The sequence below is a fragment of the Microcebus murinus genome, chromosome 15 (assembly GCF_040939455.1).
Source record: "Microcebus murinus isolate Inina chromosome 15, M.murinus_Inina_mat1.0, whole genome shotgun sequence".
NCBI lineage: Eukaryota > Metazoa > Chordata > Mammalia > Primates > Cheirogaleidae > Microcebus > Microcebus murinus.
Window position 1 is genome coordinate 39140002 of NC_134118.1, and position 17736 is coordinate 39157737.

Below are 17736 nucleotides of genomic sequence, written 5' to 3' on the forward strand. Positions count from 1 at the left end.
AGTGCCTGTCTCCACATTAGGGGGTTTTAGGGGCGAAGGGAAGGTTGGCTGAAAATCATCTGACAAAAGGCAGATTAAAAGGAGAAAAAGCATACAAAATTTATTAACATGCATACATGTACACAGGAGTTATACAAATAGGACTTCAAAGAGGGGCCAGATGGTGATGCTTATATACTGTCTTCATTAGAGAGATATGTATAGACCAGGGAGGCAGGTGGGAGGCAAACATTATGAGAAGTGGGTTTGGGGTCACTGCACAGGAACAAAGATTTATCTTATCATGCAGATAAAGTCCCTTGTGTAATCTCTTGGAGCTGCTCTAAGAACAATAGTTGGAAAGTCTGTCTGAGCTGGTGAGGACTCCCAGTCTCTTCCCTTCTCCAGTGGTTGGTCTTCCCTGGTTATTGGATGAGATAGTTATGGAGGGTTTAAGACAATTGCATTTCTTTTGGAAGGAAGCATTCTTGGTCAGATAATGAGATTCCAAAGAGAGTCCCTCACTGTGCTTGGGGTGGGGGTCAAGAAAATATTAGATGGACCTTGATTCTGAGGCAGTTTCTAAGGTCTCATGTCAAAGCACCAGTCTTTGGGGTATCAGTCTCTGAGCTCCAGCAGAGTATAACAGCATCCAGATTTGCCTTGTGATCCAAATACTTGATTCCAGCACTTTGGTCACAAGGTAAATTTGGGCCCTTTTTTTTTCCCCAGGAAAATTCATCTTTTCTTGACAAATAGGGTACTTTGCTCAGCTCTGACCCTAACCATCAGTACTTTCTGCATTCTCTTTCTTTTCCTCATTGCAGGGATTCCTCCAGATTAAAAAAAAGTTCCTGATTCTTTAGGCATTGTATATTTTTGTGGGAGTTTATTTTCATAGTGAAAGGCAGCATACACAAAGGTTAAAAGCTTGAGTTTTTAATTCATAGGGTGGTAGGGATGAGGGCTTTGGGGTATTGAGGGGAGTCTGGGTTGAATCCTGGACTCTGCCACCTGTAGTGCTTTGGCCTTGAACAAGTTACTAGTCCTCTCCAAACCCCAAAGTCTTTAACTAAGAAATTGAGATTACTTATACTAAATGCCGAGCTATTATGGCTAAATGTAGATCTTCAATAAAACAGTGGTTTAAAAGTTTTAGCATAATGGTCACACCCTGGGGACTTCATTTACTTGTTGCTTTTAATTTACAATCTTTTATGAGATTATCTCTGGTGTTCCAGTTTGGGGGAGGAACACCTGGGCTCTTTGAGCTTCTCCTAGCCTCTTTTTCTCCTCCAGGTACCTCTCAGAAATCCCACCTTTTGCATGTATTTTCACATACATCCTCAATTTAACCAAAATTGCAAAAATATAGCACTCTGCCATGATTGTGAATGTTTACTTCTCTCCATCTGTTTTTAGCATTGTTGTTGAAACCACAAAGGGGTTTCAGTCTAGGTCCAGTTACTCTTTATACAAAGATCCAATTATTGGGACAATGAGGATTGCGAGGAAGAAAGGAATTGTCAGAAGAATGGGAGAAGCTGCCTTAAATTCATCTTCCTAACTAAGGGAGATCATGGGTTTTTAAAGGAGGGGCCAGCGCCTTGGGGCAGGATGTGGTGTAACTAACCAGGGGCTACTGTGGGTTGTGAGGAAGTAGTGGGGGATGGTGAATCTTAGCATTAGGATGTCTGGGGGGGGGATGGGGCTTCAGAATCTTCATTCCTTTGTCTTGCAGAAAATCCACCATTTCAGGGAAGCAATTCAAAAGATCAAGTAGTTAGTTAGGGGAAAAGATTATAAAAAAAACATAGGAGTTATTGAATTTTGTTCATAGAGCTCGTTACAGCATCTGCTTGTCTGTCTTTCCAATGAATAGTTTAGGATGCAGTCTAGGCTTTTTGCTTGTTCTTTCTGATGTCATATAAATCATGCTACACTGTACACCAGTCAGCATAATGTGCTGTCCATGTTATTGCTTTCTGATGATGACAGTGATGATGAATTATGTTAAAATAAAAAAGCCATAATATTTTTTGGCATGAATTTATCCCAATATTAGATTAAATTTGATTAGATTTTAATCTGACTAATGAATGTACTCTGTAGCCTTTGTTATTTAACTTCATATGGAGTTACAGGCGCATGGAACTGGCTTTGTTTGTGTATGTATGTGTGCATGGATGTGTGTACTTCATGTAAATATGTATTTAAATTTAACATTGTTACTAAAGCTGGTACTGAAAATTGCTGCATGGCAAGGAATTAATATCTCTGGGAACCCCTAATAAGAGTAATTAGAAAAAGTATTTTGGGATTTGTTTGTTAAAGGTTGTATAGGTCTGTGGAGAACCTTATCCCTGAATTACAACTGAATAGGCTTTTTATAAATTAATCTGGCTAGGAATTATTTTTTCAAATCCCTCATGTGAAATTCTACCTAAAACTTATTAAATAACATGGAAATTAAATGTAATTCCCCTCCTGGAATTGATTGTCTTATAGAAAGGGCCAGATGAGCAAAGCCTACAACATCAAGATGCCGTTTTAATACAATAATACTGCATCCTGTGTCCTCAGTGCTTCCCTCTTCATAAGGAAGGGGCTACTCTCCTAATCTGATCTTGTTCTGTTCATTACTTTTAAACTCACATATTTCTCAAATTTCCCTACCAATAAAGAATTCCCTTTCACATTTTTTAAGCTCTTAAATATAATTTAAAAAATTCACCATGCAGTTTTTCTTAATATTTTACTTAAAATTGTCTTACTGTATCTTCCCTTTATTACTTATTATTTATACTATAATGATTAATGATTAATGATTTTTTTGAGGTCTGTCATCCCTAAATGTGACAGCTATTATCTTGTCTCCTCAGTCAGCATTTTTCCCCTTTTTTCATCACTGAGCATGCCCAGATCTTTTGCCCTTTAATTGTGAAGATTATTTTGGGAAGCTTGTATTTTTAATTATTAAATTTTTAAAAACCGTGAGCTCTCACTTTCTTAAAGTGTCATCTCCTTACCTATATACAGTGTCCCAAATGGTAATTAAACCTTGTCAATGGAGATCAATTCCTTAGTTCCTTACTATAAGTTAGCAGACTGATTCTTTTGGGTGTACTTATGATAACATCTACTTTAATTAATAAAGATTTTAATTTTCAATTTGTATGGCATGAAATTATTTTTTCATAAATTTTATAAGTTATGTTAAAAGAAAAACTTTAGACAAATTATCTTTAACAGAGTTTAATTGAGCAAAGAATGATTCATGAATCTGGCAGCCCCCCACCCTCAAACCAGAATAAGTTCAGAGTCTGACGCTGTCATGTGGTTGGAGAGGATTTATGGACAGAAAAAGGAAAGTAATGTACAGAAAACTCAAGTAAGGTACAGAAATAGCTGAATTGGTACAGCTCAGCATTTGCCTTATTTGAATAGAATTTGAACAATTGGCTGCCTGTGATTGGCTGAAACTTGACAATTGGTACTAGAGTAAGTTAGTCTGTTTACATATCCAGCTAAGTTACAGTTCACCTATGTATGGAGGAACATTTAGGCTGAATTTAAAAGGAGGCAACTTTAGGCTAAACTTAACAGTTAAAAAATTTTTGTTATTATGAATTAATGCTGTATATTTGAGAAATTAAGGCCCCAGAACAGAGGTTATATCATACAAGAAGTCAGCAGCTAAACCTAGTTTTGACAAATATATTTCTGGATAACTGGATGTTTTCATACTCATAAAATGTCTTTAATTTATTGTTACATCAATTATTTTATAAATAATTTTGGACACTTGTATTTAGAGCATTTTCCTAGGAACTAGGAAGGATATTATGATAATTCAGAAAGGAATATTATTCTTTGGACTCTTGCAGTATAGTAGGGAAGATAACATATGCACATGAAAAACTATATTATAAGATTTAAGAGGACAAGTACCATAAAGAGAGAGAATGTAAGTATTACGGGATTATTAGGAGAGAAGTAAGACTTTTGATGTGAAGGATAAGGAGAAAACTTTGTGAGAGGAGGCATTTGGTATATTCCTCTAAGGAAAGTCAGAATTGGTAGGTCCTTGGGAAATAGAGTATGGAGAAAGCAGCATGAGCAAAACTAAGGAAGGAGGAAAGCACAGGGTGGCAGTGATGTTGGGAATAGGAAATGAATTCACTTCTGTCCAACTTTATGAGGCATCAGTGAGAGCAGAGGACTTAGAGTTGGACTTGAGGTGTGGGGTTCTTTATTATTATTCTATAAACGCTAGAGCCTTGATCAAAACGTATCCATAAATAGATCCATGATTAAGGGAGATTGTTATGCTTTGTTATGATTTTCAGTAATAAGGTTATATGTGAAGGAAGAGCTGGATTATATATCATTTATTTGGCTGTAAACATTCTTATTCAATTTCACATCCTGACCTATGTACCGTAGGCATTACTGGCCCAAGGTATTGACAAAGTAATAGTGGTTCTCCTATATTTTGTGATTTTAGAAATATTTAGGAAAGCTTGTTTTACAAAATTCTCTGTCCTCTAATACTTTTTATTTTCTTATACATAATTTCTAAAAGTAAATGATCAATGCCTAGATATATTTCCCCTGTTAAAATACAAAGGCCTTTGGGCATAGACTGAGAGCCCTGTGCAGGGAAAGGATAACACCAAGGGGAAGAATACTTCTGGAAGAATATCTGGGGCAAACTTGGTTTTTATATTTTTGACTGACTGCATAATTTTACCTACTTTGTTTTGATATATCTTAGAAATGTTTGTTGAATATGAGTAAATATATGTATATAAAGTATATAAATATAACACTGAGTTCATTAGCAGTTTTTATATACCTTTAGTTAATAAAAAAAAAAATAACCAGTGTTTCATACCTAAAAGGTGTTTTCTAGCACATGGAATCAGGAACCAGACTTTTAGTGGTTGCTGGATTAGGGATTCTTCTCTAGAGGAAGATTGGCTGTGCTTTCTTAATGACTACCTTGATTTCTGTTAATGAGCTATTCAGATGTATAAAAGAACAATTAAGTTCACTCTCAGCCTTCTGCTATATTATTTTAATCTTGTATAAATAGTTCTTAATCAAGTCATTTTATTCTAAATTGATTTTATTTTATATAATGCCAGCTTTTTACTTAGAAAGAAAATACTTGAGGAGCTAGCATATGGTTAACTCAAGCTGCTCTTCATTTGCCTCTCCTGTTAGTGTATTTCATGCTCTTCTCAGTGGCCTTTTCCCCTTCTTGTCTATTATTTCTTCTTATGTGTAAGACCCATTGCCTTCATGCTGCTCTTGGATATTTGGGCCTTCTTCATTATTCTTCCTCACCTGGGTCTGTTTGGTCCATCCAGTGCCCCAACAAATTTAGACTTCTTTCCATCATCTTCAGCCTTGCTTTTTGTTGCTAATATTTCTTATTTGTTCTTTCCTTCCTTTTTTCCCTCCCTCCCTCCTTCTCCTTCCCCTCCCCTTTTATGGTACCTAGAACCTAGAGGCTTGTATATTTTGTTAATATTTACAAAGGATCTGCTTTTGATTTTGTTGACAGTCTCTGCTGTTTGCAGTTGTTTTCTGTTCTATTAATTTTTGCTCTTATCAGTTTCTCTCTTCTTTCCTTGAACTTAATATACTTTTTGCTTTATATCTGTTAAAGTTGGATGTTTACTTATTCTAAATATTCCTTATGTTTTGTAATAAATACATCTAAGGCAATTAATTTACTTCTTGATACTACTTTGCCTCCCGCAGGTATAGTTTGTTACATTTTCATTTACTCCCAATTCTAAATATTTCATAATTTCCATTGTGATCTACTCTTTTTTATTTATTTATTTATTTATTTATTTATTTTTTTTTTGTTTAGCAGAGCTGATGGGGTGAATGATCTACTCTTTTATTCAAAAATACTTTATATTTTTTAAAGTAGTTTTAGGTTTACAGCAAAATTGAGAGGAAGACATAGAGATTTCCCATGTATGTCTTGCCCCCAGACATGTATGGTCTCCTCCATTGTCAATGATAATGTTCTTTCCTTCCTTCCCTTACTCCCTTCTCACCAGAGTGATATATTTGGTACAGTTGATGAACTTACATTGACATACCCTTTTCACCCAACATCCATAGTTTACATGAATGAAGGCTCACTCTTGGTATTATACATTCTATGGGTTCGAACAAATGTATAATGACATGCATCCGCCATTACACAGTTTATTTTTCACTGCCCTAAAAATCCTGTGCTCTGCCTGTTCATTTCTCTTTCTCTCCTTATCCTGGGCAACTGGTGATCTTTTTGCTGTTTCCACAGTTTTGCTTTTTCAAGAATGTCATAGAGTTGGAATCATATAGTATGTAGCTTCCCTCCCCCTTCCTGGTTATTGAATTTAAAATTTTAGTTCCACATTAAAAAAACTACATTAATTGCTATTTTAAGTTTTTGTAGGTAATAGCTATTTATATTTATAAACATACTTTATCAATTTCTGTGCTTGCTATTTCTTTCTTGTTCCATTTGTTTTTTTGGGGCTCTCTTCTTTTTGTGAAATTTATCCATTAGCAGTCTTTTGGTATTTTGGTGGTGTGTGTTAGATTTCTTAGACTTAGTATTTCTAAAACTCTTTATTTTGTTCTCACTTTTGCATGATAGTTAGACTGATTTAGAATTTTTTATTTATTGTTATTTTTCTCCCTCAGATGTTTTAAGACATCATTTGCCTTCTGTTAACTATCACTACATCCAAATACTTCTTAGTGAGCATCAGAAATGAAGGAAAAGAGAGTTATCTAAGTTCATTATCTCACATTTCTGTCTTCCCATTCTCTTTTGAACCCACTCTCCTCAGGCTTTTTCTCTTGCTACTCTATATATCTAAATTGCTTCTAATAGACACTGTGGTGCTCTACGCAGAGCCACTGAAGAACGTATTACCCAGTTGCTGGAAACGTTATAGGAACACTGCCCTCAGCTGTAAACCTTCTTCCGAATTGCACTGGCTAAGGAGTCACCTTGCTCGAAATCATGCCCCATTACAGGGCAGTCCACTTCCAGTAACTAGTCAATGAGGGTTTATGCAGATCCAGATAACTTGACCCAACTCAGGACAATATTAAAAGGTCAATTCAACATCAGAGCCCCCCACAAGATTGGCTGAAGTCTTCACTAGGCTGTATCATAGCCCATTTTCTCCCTCAGACAATTCCTGCTTCCTTTCCTTCCTTCCACACATGGTGATTCCAAGAGCACTCATAACAAACCTCTTGCTCATCTCCATCTCAAGAGTCTGCTTCCTGAGAAATGCAACCTGCCATCCCTTTTATCAAGGTCATTCATAACCTTCACACTGTTAAATACAATTGTCAATTATTAGTCTTCATTTTAGTTGACCTATTAGCAGCATTTTACATATGTTATCACTATCCCCTCTTTGAAATATTTTCCTTACTTGGCTCCCAGGAACCACCAGTGTCCTAGATTTTTTCTTACTTTCTCTTATCTCCTTCTCAGTCTCTTCTGCTGGTTCCTTCTCAACTCTCTTGATCTCGACATATTACAATGTCCCAAGGCTTTTATAATCACCACTCTGATTGACAGTATTGTAGTTGCCACGGGGTTCCCCAGTTCAAAACTAGGTTTTCTTGGGGCTCTTGCACCTATGACATTGATGATATTTCAAATCCTATTTCTGAGCCAGTGGCTAATGTGGCTAGGTCTTGGTGGTGAAAGATGTCTGTATCCATCCTCTGCCTCTTTAATTGTGGAGCTTATGAGAAGCCCTTGCCTCAAGCAGTAGTTAGAAGTTGTGTTTTTTACCTCTTCTCAGCTGTGATTTTTAGGGGAGCCTGGCCCTGATCCCTTCCCTCACGTGGAGATTATTCTGGGTTCTGGTTATTCCGCTGGAGCTGAACTCCAGGTTGTCTCTGCCTGTTGCTGGGAGCTGGGACAGCATCCACAGCTTCAGTCCCATCATCACTCTGCATTTATTTTCTATTTTTGGCCTTTAAAGATGATTAAAAGTACATTTCTACCTTATTTATGCCTGTGCCATTCCTTAGTGAAAAACTTTTAAACAGATATTGCTGAGAAAAAGACAGGCACTTTGATATTTGTTATTTGATATATGTATTATTCCTTTCAGGGATTTTTTTTTTTCCTAGAAAGTAGGAAATGGAAGACATGGTCCTGTATGTATCAATGATGTGGTAATTGTGGACATTTTTTGCTCTTTTGAGGACTCTTTATGTTTCTAAAGTCATCCCATGTAGCACACGAAATATCCTTATTTATCTTTTACCTCACTTCCTCTTTCTTTTGTTTTAATCCTTTATAGAATCCATAGAGTAGAATTTATCACTGTGTCCTTCCATGCATGTCATGGCCCTGGAATTCCTTTCATTTCATGTTCGATTATGTTGATCAGTATGACCTTGAGGTACTCTACTTCCTTCCTTGTGTTCTCTGTTCTTTCCAGGCTGTTCCCATTCTCCTTGAATCTGTTGCTTGCCCTTTTTCTGAGAGAACTCATTCTCTCTCATGGTTTTGCACATCATCTCTGTTTTAAAGGACTCTCAAATTTGCATGTTCAAAATAGAAAAAAATGCAAGAAGAAGTGACAAATATGGAAATGAGTAATCACTTGGGTGGGGCCAGGCCTAGGCTCTGTAGTAAATGTTTTGATACATTTATTCATCTGGTCTTGCATTTTACCTATAAAAGAGGTTAGGCCAAGAGAGTTAAGTAAGTTGCTGTCCTAATTTGTTTGGGACTGAGGCAGCTCCCAGGATACAGGACCTTTAGTTTTAAAACCAGGAAGGTCCTGGACAGACTGGAACAAATCAGTCAATTAAGGCCTAAGGTTATTGACTAGGAAATGACAAAGCTTGGGCTTGAACCCTGGCCCATGTGAGCCTAAAGTCTTTGCTTGTCACTAGGGTGTTATCTTGTATACATCAGAACAAAGTAGAAAAAGGGATTGTATCACAGAGTAGGTAGAAGGTAAAGAAATAATTGATGGAGGGGGACAACATTGTTTACTGGAAAGAATTTCATCAGAAGGAATTGTACTTTATCAGAAGTCAGGAGACCAGAATTCTAGTTCCAGTTCATTCATAGACAGATTCATGTTAAGTTGAAATCACTTACATCTCTATGTTGCTCTTTCCTTACCTGTAAAATGACTCCTAAGGTTCTTTCCAATTTAAGATTGTGTTACTAAAAACTATCTCTTAAATATAAACTCTCTAAAATCATTTCAGAGCCAATAAATATAATATTAGCTAGTTTTTTAAAAGATCATAGAGAAAAAAGAAAACTGAAATGGAAGCTGGGATTTACAATATTTCATGATTTTCTCAAATTTCTATATTTAGCTCTTTTAACATTAGTAATTCTCAGGTAAGCATAATTCTATTGAAATACTTTAACATTTTTGACCTTTAATTTATTATATTTAATTTGTTGTAATTAACTTTATGGTGTTTTCATTGTTGTCTTTAATTGTTTACAGTGTCCCAAACATCTCAGCGGGAACTGCTTTATAAATCAAGTTTTTTGCTCTTTACTGTTATTTATAAAATGTTAATGGTTTCTATTTAAGGGGTGTGTGATTAATAGCTGAGAGAATGTACGTTTATAACAGCACTGTTTTAATATGTGAAAATCACAAGAAAAACAGTCACAACATGCCACAACTATCATTGAAGGCATAACTGCATGTATTGATATGGGAATCTTCATAAGATATTTTGGAAACATTTGTGATATAATAGAGTGCTTTGGAAATATGGCACTATTATCTTTTTTTTCCTGGACACGTGTACTAACCTATATGTTTTTAACTGAAATTTTCCTGAAATAAAATTTATAAGACATAGTTTCTAATATTCTAACATTTTATTTAAGAAAAGCCTCACTGTTGCTATTACCTCTACCCTTCATCTTCCTGTCAGAATCTTAAAATTGAAGTCAATGACTGAAATGGGAATTTGAGGTGAGAAAAGTGTGGAATAATGTGGACTTTTCCAAAGCCAGTTTTTGGAGTGTGTGTGCATGTGTCTATGTATTTCTTTACCACTCGCTTTGAACCAAAGTACTTAACTCCTTTATTCATTTGGATAATTATGGACTTTCTATCAAGATAAGTAGATCAATAAAATTAAACAAGCAAAGCCCCTTAGTCATATTGCAAAAATTCATGACAAGTTACACAGGCATTGCAGCAGTAGTAAGATTACTAAATAAATATTAGGGACGCTGAGAAAACTAAGATTATAATATTTTAGGTCTTCCTTGCAGGAATTCAAATTAGCAGCTTTTTATGGAGTATTTTTTACTTGGCTGGTCATGTGCTCAGTCTTATGGGAGACATAAAAGAAATTTTACAAACTAATTCCTGCCCTGGTGGGGTTTACAATACAGTACAGGTATTGGTTGCTTTTAGCAAAGCTCTATGCTTCATATTTCTTTTGAGGGAGGATAAGAAGAGAAATGAAGCTATCTATAGTGACTAGGGTAGTATTTTCAGAGTTTTAACAGGTTATTTTGAAAAATTAATATAGTGTATATTATTGTTTAGTCAATTTTAGTTGATATATAACATATAATTGGAAAAATTCATAATTCTGAAATGTACAGCTCAATGAATATTTATAAAGTGAACACATCTGTATAAGCACATACAATTAAGGAGTAGAACATTACCAGTACCCCAGAGGCCCTTCTGGTACCCCAGCCTCAGACATTTCACTCTTTCCCCAAAGGTCACCATTATCCTGTGTCTTGTCTGGTTTTGACCTTTATGTTAATGAAAGCATAGAGTATGTCCTCTTTATGCTGGCTTCTTTCCAAATTACATGTGTGAGAATCATTATGTCTCTGTGTATAGCAGTTCATTCTCACTGCTGTGATGAAATATTCCAGGGTATAAATAGAATACAAATTATTTACCTATTGTGTCACTGGACATTTGGGTTGCTTTTGGTTTTTAGCTGTTAAAAAATAATGCTGCTATGATCATTCTCATATGTGTCTTTCAGTCCACATTAGAAGCCATTCTTTTGGCTTAGTTAAGTATAGATTTAGTTTTTTAAGATAATGCCAAATAGTTTCCCAAAGCTTACCAATTTATACTCCAACAGGCAGTGTATGAATATTTCAGTAGCTTTATATTTTCATCAACATTTGGTATTTTTTCAAAGCCATTTGATTAGGTGTGTGATAGTTGTGGTTTTACTTTGTGTTTCCTAGATGATGAATGAGTTTTGAATGAGCATTATTCAAAGATGAATGAGCATCTTTTCACATGGTTGTTTCCCATTTGGTTGCCTATTTTGTATTATGTTGTCTATCATTTTCATTGATTTGTAAAAGTTCTTTATATTGTGTATGTTATATTTGTGTTTATAATTTTGGATGACACAGGACTAAAATGCAATATTTCAGTCACCTCTAGTAGTTGACCTCTTTCCTCAGAAATGGCTCTATCTGACATTGATTGTTTCCTTTTTTTCACAAAGTTACTCTGCTTAGCCACTGTGGAATGACATTCTTATCTCACCAACCCCAGCCTATCATCTGTTGGTAATCATAGATTTTCAGTGACCTTCAATGTACATGTTCATGTATTGCCAAATCCTATTTTATTCATGTCTGTATCAAAACCCTAAAATAAGATCACAGAAAAACTCCCTAGCTTATAGAATATGGCTCAGAACACTTGTTTTTACCCATTTCAAGAGGCAAAAGGTGAAAAAATGAGTATATATTTTATAGCTAAAAAGAGCAATTGAAAGAATTTTAAAGTATAATGGGAAAATGTTCTCAATTTAGCATCTCCTTTTTAATGAGTTGAGAACTGAAATGAAATTAACCACTTTCTTTTGTGGTTGAAAGATTTGAATATTTTATGTAAAACTGGGAATATTTGAGATCTCTTAATTAATGTCAGTGTCCATGCATGCCCACAAGGGAATAGAACATAACATCTATTTTATGAAATAGTCAAATCTTACATCCAGAGGCACCTGTGAGATCATTGTGCTTCTCTGAGCCTGGATTGTTGGGGTTGAAGGTAGGTGGGAGTGACAGTCCAGTTCAGGGAGAGGCTCTGATACCCTCTTCAGTCAGCACATCCAGGCTTTCATCTGTTATCCTCATTGACTTCTGAGAAAGTGTTCTTTTAAAAAAAGGCTAAAGCTGCCATTTTTAATATTGTGTGTCTATTTTAAATCTTTACTTCTAGATGAGGAGGTAGAATGCAGAGTTTAAGTGATTTGGCCCAGATCACTTTGGCAATGGCAGAATGAGGACCGAAATCCAAGTTTGCTTTCACCACAGGGCTCCTAGACTCTGTGCTTTGTGTTAGCTGGAGGGACATCCCATTGATTCATTTGTATTCTTTTCCTTCCCACTTCTTGGCTCTGGGTAATATATTAACCTGAGTTAATTAGAAAATTAGGAGAAGGTTTCTACATCAGGAAAGGAATGTTATTCCACGTTGCATGTGGCCCCTGGGATCCCAGCTTACCTGATATTAATCATAAATTCATAAAGTATCTTCTTTCTAACTCATTTTATGGCCCTATGACTAATTTGGTTCATAATTTTAATTATGCAGTTATAATTCTCTTATTCTACTATCATCTAGTACAGTCAGCTCTCTGTATCTGTGGGTTCCTCATCTATGGATTCAATCAAATGGATCGAAAATATTTAAAAAAAAATGGATCATTGTGTCTGTACTGAATGTGTACTGATGTTTTTCTTGTCATTATTCCCCAAACAGTATAACAACTATTTACATAGCCTTTACATTGCATTAGGTATTAAAAGTAATCTAGAGATGATTTAAGGTATATGGGAGTATAGGTTATATGCAGATACCACAGCATTTTATAACAGGAATTTGAGCATCTGTGGATTTTGGCATTCATAGGGATCCTTTAACCAATTCCCCACAGATACTGAGGGACGACTGTGTACGTTTACACATTTTAGATGCCTAATATTGGCCTTGTTATTTTGGCCCTTGTCTTCCTGTTTGTTTTTTGTACCTGCTCTCTTTTCTTTTTTCTTATTCTTATTGTTTGGTGCTGGCAGATCTGATGGTCTAGTGGAGTCAGAGGGACCAGGAGACTTGGCAGAGAAAAGTCAGTGAGATAGTAGATCCTGAAAATGACCTAAAGGTCTTTGTTGACTTGGAAGAGAAAAAGTGAAAGGAGGCTTATACTTATCAGAGAATGGAAATGGTGACTAGGACAAAACCTGGGAGTGGGGTCCTAGTGGCCTAGGCTTGAGAGCCACGTGATAAGGTTGTAATTAGGGACATGGCTGGAAGAGGCCTGGTCTAGACTACTTTTCTTGATATTTTGCTCTAGCATTACAGAGAACAGAAGAAGGCAGAGAAGAACAGGAGAGAGACAGGAATTCTTAACCACAAAATTAATTTCTTGGATTTTGGGGGCAACTATTTTTTTTAGCACAGCATACAAAAGCAGTGGAATAATAGAGTTTTAGAAACTGATGGGGCCTTAGAGGTCTTCCTGCCAAATAATTTCATTTTGTAAATGAGAAAACTAAATAGAATAGAAGTCAGACCAAGTGCCTTGACTCATTTCTGGGTGGAGCCATGGAATGCCAGTCCTAGGCTTTTCATCTGTATTTACTCAGTTGCGTGAGAGAGAAGAGCTCAGGGAAAGAGGCTAGGTTTTATTCTCTGTGCATTCAGAAGCCATTGAAGGGATGTAACACAATCTGATACACAGTTAAGAAGACGATTCATGCTGCGTGGAGAATGATTTGGAATAGGGAAGGAGTAGAAATTGAGAGAGACTTTAGGTGGCTGTTTCAGCAGAGCAGTCCTGGAATGAAGGTGAGAGAAGAGGGAAGGTGGGGAGAAAGAGATGTATTTTTAAGTTAAAATCTAGAAGACTTGTTGTATTGAATGTGGTAGGCAAAAATATAGGAGAAATCAAAGAGTTGTGGCTTGTGCAGATAGGTAGATTTCTAAGAGAAATGAGGAAGGGTGAAAGTGTGATTGAAGGTTAGGAAGGTTAGAGTGCAGGGACAATAGGGAGAAAGTTTGGGTTAGAAAATGAAGATTTGCTCTCATTTACCTTTATGTCAACTGCTGAAACTGCCTGTCCCAATACCTGGGGCATGGCCTGTTTCCCTGCATCCTGCTGAATACTATAGGTCACTTCTTTGCTACCAGGATACTTAATTATAATGTGTACTGTGATGAAGTTTGTTTTTTTCTTTCCTTTTTTCTACTGATTTCCTGACTGGTATCTGATAAAGTCTTATCAGTCATCTACTTTAGAAAGGTGAAGCTAAGGAAATAAGGTAGGGAAATAGTTTCTACTTCTGTTGGCTTTTTATCTATGTAGAAATGAAATTAGAAATCCTTAGTATTCCTGTAATCCAATTTAGGAGAGACTTAAGTTGCATCTACTAAAAGAGAAAGGGTGAAAGGACTTTTCACAAATGTGCCAGAGGAGACAAGAGAAGGTAGGGCATCCCTGTCCAGCATGCTGTTGCCATAATTACTCATTCTACAAATGTTCTTTGAGCTCCTTCTATATGGCAGGGCCTGTTCAAGGCACTGGGAATATAGCAGGGAGGAAAACAAAATTCTTGCCTTTATGGAAGTTGCATTCCAGACCACTGGTTATGTCAGTGCCCTGTCCAGAAACTTTTAATGGTTCATTGACCATTTCAGCAGTATAAAATCTAACCCTTTGCTCAAATCAAACAGACACACTACTGCATGTCCCCCACACCTGTGCATTCTCACCTCCATGCCTTTGCTTGTGCTGTTTCTCTCATCTCATTCTCACCTCCATGCCTTTGCTTGTGCTGTTTCTCTCACCTGCCTGCCTTCTCTGTTCCTCTTAAGTTAGCCAATCTGGCCCACTCAGACTGATATGTACTACCATAGGGGTGTGTTGGCCAGCATCCAGTTCTGATTGGTTGATCCCTGTGCTGAAACTCACGATTCACACTGTGTCCTTCCTTTCAGGTGTAGCTCAGTTCTTCTTGAACCCTCTTCTATATCACTTTCTCAGCCCTCAGTGATGTCATCTTCATCTGAACTCATGTTGCTCATGGGTGATACCACTTATTTCACAAAGCTCATACTCTCTTTTGACATCTGGCATACAGTTGCTTGCATCTTTATTTAAAATTTGACCTATGCTTTGACTTTTCTTCCAAAATAGAAGACAAGCCTATTATATAAATCAGGCTCTGCATTTATTAATTGATGAGTGCATCAGGAGGGACTCAGCATCTCATAACTGTCTGCTGGGGACTTAAAGTGGAGAGGGACCCTATTTGCTGATAGTCTGTGTCACTGTGCCCATCTCTGAGCAATTCTGTCCTTCACAGCCTTCCTCTACCTCCAGCTCCTGTCTCAGAGTCATCCTTCATCACCTCAGGTTTGCGGGGGCATAACCATGCCAGCACCTCTTAGGATGCTTGGCTAGTTTTCTGCATTAAAAGGACAGTGGGATGTCTTGCTTGCCAGCCAATTTAATGCAGGCTGACACTCCTGGCACACTGAATTAAGGTGGAGGAGCCAACAGCCCCAGAGAAGAGTCCATTTCTATGGAGATTAAAATGAGAAAATTACTGAACACAAAACACTTTTATTTTCTTCTTATACTTAAATATAAGGAAGACAGTAATTAAATCAGACCAGAGATGAGTTCTGATTTTTAATTGCTGAGGGAGGTACAGTATTTTAATTTATCCTGGTTCATTTGCAGAACTAGGAAGACAAGACACATGTTCTGTGTGCTCTTGCCCATGGTATAATGCTGACAATTTGAGAATTAATCATTTTTGGATGTTCCAGATTTGTTATTTTAAAACTGTAACTGCAATAGTTTGTTCTCCCTCTGGGTAGAAGTTAAAGAAAAATGTTGTAGTCTTTTATTTAAGAGCATGAGGCCATAGAGTCATGACTTTCATAGGGCAAAGCTGGCTTACAAATTTAGTCAAATCATTCCCAAATTATTTAACAGGTCTTGAATACTTCACTCATAGTTTGTTGATTGAGTCAGACAATTGAACAATTATACACAGAGTTTTAGAACAAGAGGCTCTGTGGAGCTCCACAAAGCATTTAATATTCCTGTTTTCTAATTATAAAGCTGTGTGAGTGCACACAGTAGTGTGCATTGGTGTAGCTGACCCTGGCTATCGAGGCAATGTTTGATGTATTCTGAATAGTGCTTTGAAAGTGATGATAATGTTAAATGTAGGAGGAAGAGCTCAGCTCACGGAACCCATTAATCAGCCTTTCACAATGTGGTGCACAGAGCTGAGAACCAAGCTCCAAAGGCCTGAAGGCCAAGATACAAGGCAGGGTTTCACTCCTCCAACTGAACGTTTAAGTCTTTTGGGAAACTAAAATATGTGGATGCCTAGACCCCACTCTAGACTTTGATATATGTTTTAAAACCTCTCATGTGATTCTGATATTCATCCAGGGTTGAGGACTACTGATATAAAAAGTATATTTCTGTTTTCAAGGCATCTGGAGTCTAATTGGGAATATAGTACTAACAGGCAATATATATATATATACACACACACACATACACACACACACATATATATAGAGAGAGACAAGAGACAGAGAGAGATACTATCTATCACTATTTCTTTTTAGCTCCTTATACCAACAGCATATGTTTTAAGGGAGAGGCATGGAAAACACAACTACTGTATTTAAGGGAAGAACATATCACTAAAGGCTGGGTAGCCATGAAAGAGGTGGGATTTAACCTAGGGTTTAAGGGAGGGTAGGATATAAATAAGTACAGGTAAGAAGTTAGGGCATTCTGAGTAGAAGACTAGCATAAACTTAAATCAAAGGCAGGAGTGTGTAAGCTGTGTGCCAGGTATTGGATGTTAGTTGAAAATAGTAAGAAAGTAAGAAATAAGTAGTAGAAAGTAGTAAAAAATCAAATGGTCCTGCATAGGGTCTTGAGCCCCAAATCTGGAGTTGAGTTCTGCAAATGCCACTAAATAGCTGTTTACCTTGGTAAGTTATTTCACCTCTCTGAGCTCCAGTTTCCACATCTGTCAAATGTGGAACAATAGTTCTTATCAGGGTGTTTGAAACCAGTAAGGCAATGTGTATACAGGCACTCGATAAACTATAGAGTCCTACTCAATGCCAGCTTTTGTTATTGACTTTTGGAGGGGAAGGCATTGAAGGTTTTAGAATCAGAGGAGTGACATATAAAAAGTGTTAATCGTTCATCCTATTATTTATGAGTGAAAGAAATAGCTAAAAATAAATATTCATTATCACTGAATTGCTTAATGTAACTGTGTTTAAGGACTTGAGCTCACCCTTCAAAAAAGAAGATCATCGTAACTGTGCATAATGGATACTGCAGAGGCTATGCCTGAGGAAGCAAAATGTGAGTATCTAGGCTCACCTGACAATTTGATGTACAATGCATAACACTCCAACTGTTTTAATGAATCTTTTCTATCAGCTAATAATCCTCAAAGCACTACACTTACTGGCACATCTTGTAAGGATTTAATCCCATTCCCTTTATTTAAATACAATCAACTTTTGAGAGATCTGTTTAACTTAGTGTGCTGTCCAATATGGTAACCACTAATCACATGTGGCTATTCAGTGCTTGAAACGTGGATAATGAAACTAAGAAACTGAATATTAATTTTAATAACTTTTAATTTTTATTTAAAAACTG

The 17736-nt window shown here is 36.5% G+C and overlaps 1 protein-coding gene across 3 annotated transcripts in view; it reads left to right on the plus strand.

The window, feature by feature from the left end:
• Positions 1-17736, plus strand: part of IQCM (IQ motif containing M) — a 363621-nt gene that overhangs the window by 42299 nt on the left and 303586 nt on the right. For all 3 annotated transcript variants that reach the window (XM_076010594.1, XM_012783746.2, XM_076010595.1), the window contains one exon: positions 17350-17433. In XM_076010594.1, the coding sequence (XP_075866709.1) occupies positions 17397-17433 (37 nt within the window). In that variant the 5' untranslated portion in view covers positions 17350-17396. The remainder of the gene's footprint in view (positions 1-17349; positions 17434-17736) is intronic.